Source organism: Acanthaster planci, linkage group LG14 (genome assembly GCF_054643075.1).
Source record: "Acanthaster planci isolate LZ-2023a linkage group LG14, COTS_SCS, whole genome shotgun sequence".
Lineage (NCBI taxonomy): Eukaryota > Metazoa > Echinodermata > Asteroidea > Valvatida > Acanthasteridae > Acanthaster > Acanthaster planci.
Window position 1 is genome coordinate 10,701,168 of NC_141790.1, and position 3,270 is coordinate 10,704,437.

The following is a 3,270-nucleotide window of genomic DNA, read 5'->3' on the forward strand; positions in this document are numbered from 1 at the left end:
GTTTTTCATTACCACATATTTTCAATTTCTCATTAACTCATCTTATTTTAACAAAATCAACTCATTGACGAAGTGCAAAAGGATTTTCTTTCTTTTTTGCTGTATTTGGTTTATTTTGTCTGATTAAGTAAATTTGTGATAAATGCCTGATGTCTTTTGGGTTCTGCTTTCATTTTCTTTCTAAAAAGTAGTTGTCACTCGTAAGGTGTCCACGATGCCCTATGCTTACCAGCACAAGATTCTTGAAACCTCCAGCAAGAAAGTACCTCTCCCAAAGGCGATCTCATCCACTGATGTCTTTAAGAAGAAGGGCAAGGGCCTCTTCGGCATCGGCAAGAAGTGAGGGCGACCTCTCAGTGACCCAGCAGTTGAGGGCGATCTAACAAGAAAGCACCACTCTTTCAGGAGATGTGACCCTTAGCTAGAGGGTACCCTGACGAGAAAGTTCTTGAAAGAAAACCCAGAAGAATGGAATCAGAGTCACGTTCAGCAAGACTTAGGGTTGGCTGCTCATGATCTGCCAGTAGAGGGCGTCCTTGGAGGCTTGTATCTTCTCAGAGAGATTTATTCCACATTGCATGTCATCTTCTTCAAATGGCTTCAAGAGAAGCAGTACCTGTTTGCCAAGAACGATACTGTCAGCCTGCCTTAAACCCAAACATCCATCTCTTCTTCGACAGTGTCATTCCATGTCACACAAGGAGGAATACTTCAGGTGAACGAAATGGCCATTGTTCAAGAGAAGGCCACAGTAGATGAGGTGGTCTGTGCAGAAATATTTTTTTAGCTATTATCTGTGCTAATGATTGAATGCAACCAATTAGGATAAGTGTAGTGAATATCGACTAGGATTCTTTTCCTATTTATTTTAATTACATAAGTTTAATTGGTCAGTAAATATGTGCCGTAAAAAGCTCCGAGCAGACTTGGACAAGTCGAGCGGCTTGCTGTGGCTGCTTTACCAATCACATGCTGATTTCATGGAGCTTAAACACAGACGCATACATGCACTTTTACAAGGAAATGTGTAGTTCGTTACTTTAAACCTTGTGTATTTAATAAGGTGCACAGCAAATGCATATCACTGTTCCTATTTGAGAGAGGTATTGCGAACAGCCTCAGCCCTGGGAAAGATCAGGCAGTCTTTTGTTTGTGTATTAACTGGCTGAACCACATGCAAAATCTGACTTTTTTTCTTGTCCTTTTTTGACGTACCGCCGCCTTGTGAAATTCTGTGAAAGTAGACTTTGGGTATTTGTGACTGTATTTTGCTTAATTTGAAATCGCACGTTATTTTTTCATGAAATAGTTTATCTTTTGATTGAGTGTTTGTTAGAAAATTGACATATGCCAAAAAGGTCTCAAAAATTACCAAACTTGACAGTTGACTTCATGAAATTATATTTTAATTTTCGTTTTTCAAATTGTCTTCCAAAGAAGTGTCACTTATTACCAAGGGCCTTTCAGAGATGCAAAAGTACTTTTTCAGATGATGAGTGTTTATTTATTTTGTGCTATGTACAGAATTAAAGTAATTGGAGAAGGCTCATAATTAGTATTTGAATAAATTTAGTTAAAGGTTTCTGTTGATGCTTTGATCAGCCGGCTGGTCATTGCTTTTTCTTTTCATTTATAAATAAATTCACTTTGAATCAAACAAATTGTTTGTAAATGATGCCATATTTGAGTGGGCATCAAAACAGAGGTAAATCAGTGAATTGAAAAAAAAATTGCTTTTTAAGTTCGTAAATATTCATATATTTCTGTTGGACCTAACCTAGAAAGCGGTGATACGTATTTGAATTTCCAAGTTTGAGTTTTTGGAGAATCTGTCATCAATTCAGACCTAATATGTTTGTTTTATAACTTCAAACATTCATCTTTCTCTCCTTTCCTTTTTTCATTCTTTGCTTGAACTCATTTTCCCTTGAATTTATTTGTTTGCATTTTTTCAAACAAATTATGTATAACTGAAACGTTTGTTGTAATGCTGCAGCTGTTGAAATGATTGGCTGCTCATTGTGAGCTTTCTGGAAATCGATCTCCCCCCAGCCAAAGGAAGTTATTTTTCTTCAAAATATTTCAGTACACTTCGTTGCAGCAGCCTCTTTCTGCTCATTCTCCAAGATGCTTAGCTTCAATTCTGCTAACTTGTGTACGAATTTGGGTTTGAAGGAGTAGGGAAATACAACTTCGTTTTTCAAAGAAACCTTTTTCATTATGACAATTGGCTGTGCGTTTGGAAACCATGTTTAAGCCTATCTTGTACACCTCAACAAGTATTTAAACCCAATTATATTTATTCACGTTATATTTCATGTTCTTTGTAAGCAATACTTGACATTTTGAGAGCTCAGTGTGTTGTGGAACATCTTTTTTATCGGCCAGGGTTCATCTTCATCTTTTCTGGCTAAAATTGGATGTGTGCCCAAAACAGGTGCAAACCGTAAAGTAACATTTTACCAAAGTCGTGCCTCGTTTGTGTTGAATTAAGGATTATTGCACAGATGCAGATTTTTATGCAAGTTCAACTTTTCATTATGTCAATTTCTTGATTTGAATTTTCTTTGCCAACCTTAAATGGTCTAAGCAGTCACAAATAGATTCATGTTCTTATGATTCAAGCATCATATTCACTTTTTGATGTGTAAATTTGCTTCCACGCCGTTTCCGGAAAGAAGCATGTAAAATAAACAGTAATCGTGCAGAAACATTTCAGAATAAATACTCTGTAATGTCATTCAGTAACTGAATTTCATGAAACTTCCAAGTAATTTTCTGAAAGACGTAACTAGATGTTTATTTGTACATAGACTGTACCTTCTTTTTGATTGGCTTTACCTGTTGTAAACATTATGTACTTTTGTAAATCTCTGTGTACATGTATCTAACTTCCATTATACCTCAGAGCTACATAAACATTTTGCAAAAAGTCCTGTGTATGATCGTTAAAGACAGTTTATGAAAGATTTGGGTGCTTTGTTTACACATGAGATTGAGTTAATGACGTGTAAATAAAAGAATTTGTTCGAATTGTATGAGTATATTTTTTCGTATTCGTCTGTCACATTCACAATTGCATTATATCAGTATTTAATAGGGACATAAGCATTTAATCTGGAAATGAAAAAAGAGATCAGGATTTATCTGAAATATGTACTTTTTTTAAAAAACTTGCACAGGTTGTGGAGTGGGTTTTTATGGAAGTCACTAAGGGCTGTTATTGGCCCAAAGTTGTAGGGTGCGTATTATGCAAATTGTGCTTTACAG

The 3,270-nt window shown here is 35.8% G+C and overlaps 1 protein-coding gene across 1 annotated transcript in view; it reads left to right on the forward strand.

Moving 5' to 3' along the window:
* Positions 1-3,038, forward strand: part of LOC110980970 (uncharacterized) — a 45,554-nt gene extending 42,516 nt beyond the window's left edge. Inside the window, exon 18 of the mRNA XM_022238073.2 lies at positions 192-3,038. Within this exon, the coding sequence (XP_022093765.2) occupies positions 192-343 (152 nt within the window). The 3' untranslated portion in view covers positions 344-3,038. The remainder of the gene's footprint in view (positions 1-191) is intronic.
* The last annotated feature ends 232 nt before the right edge of the window (positions 3,039-3,270 follow it).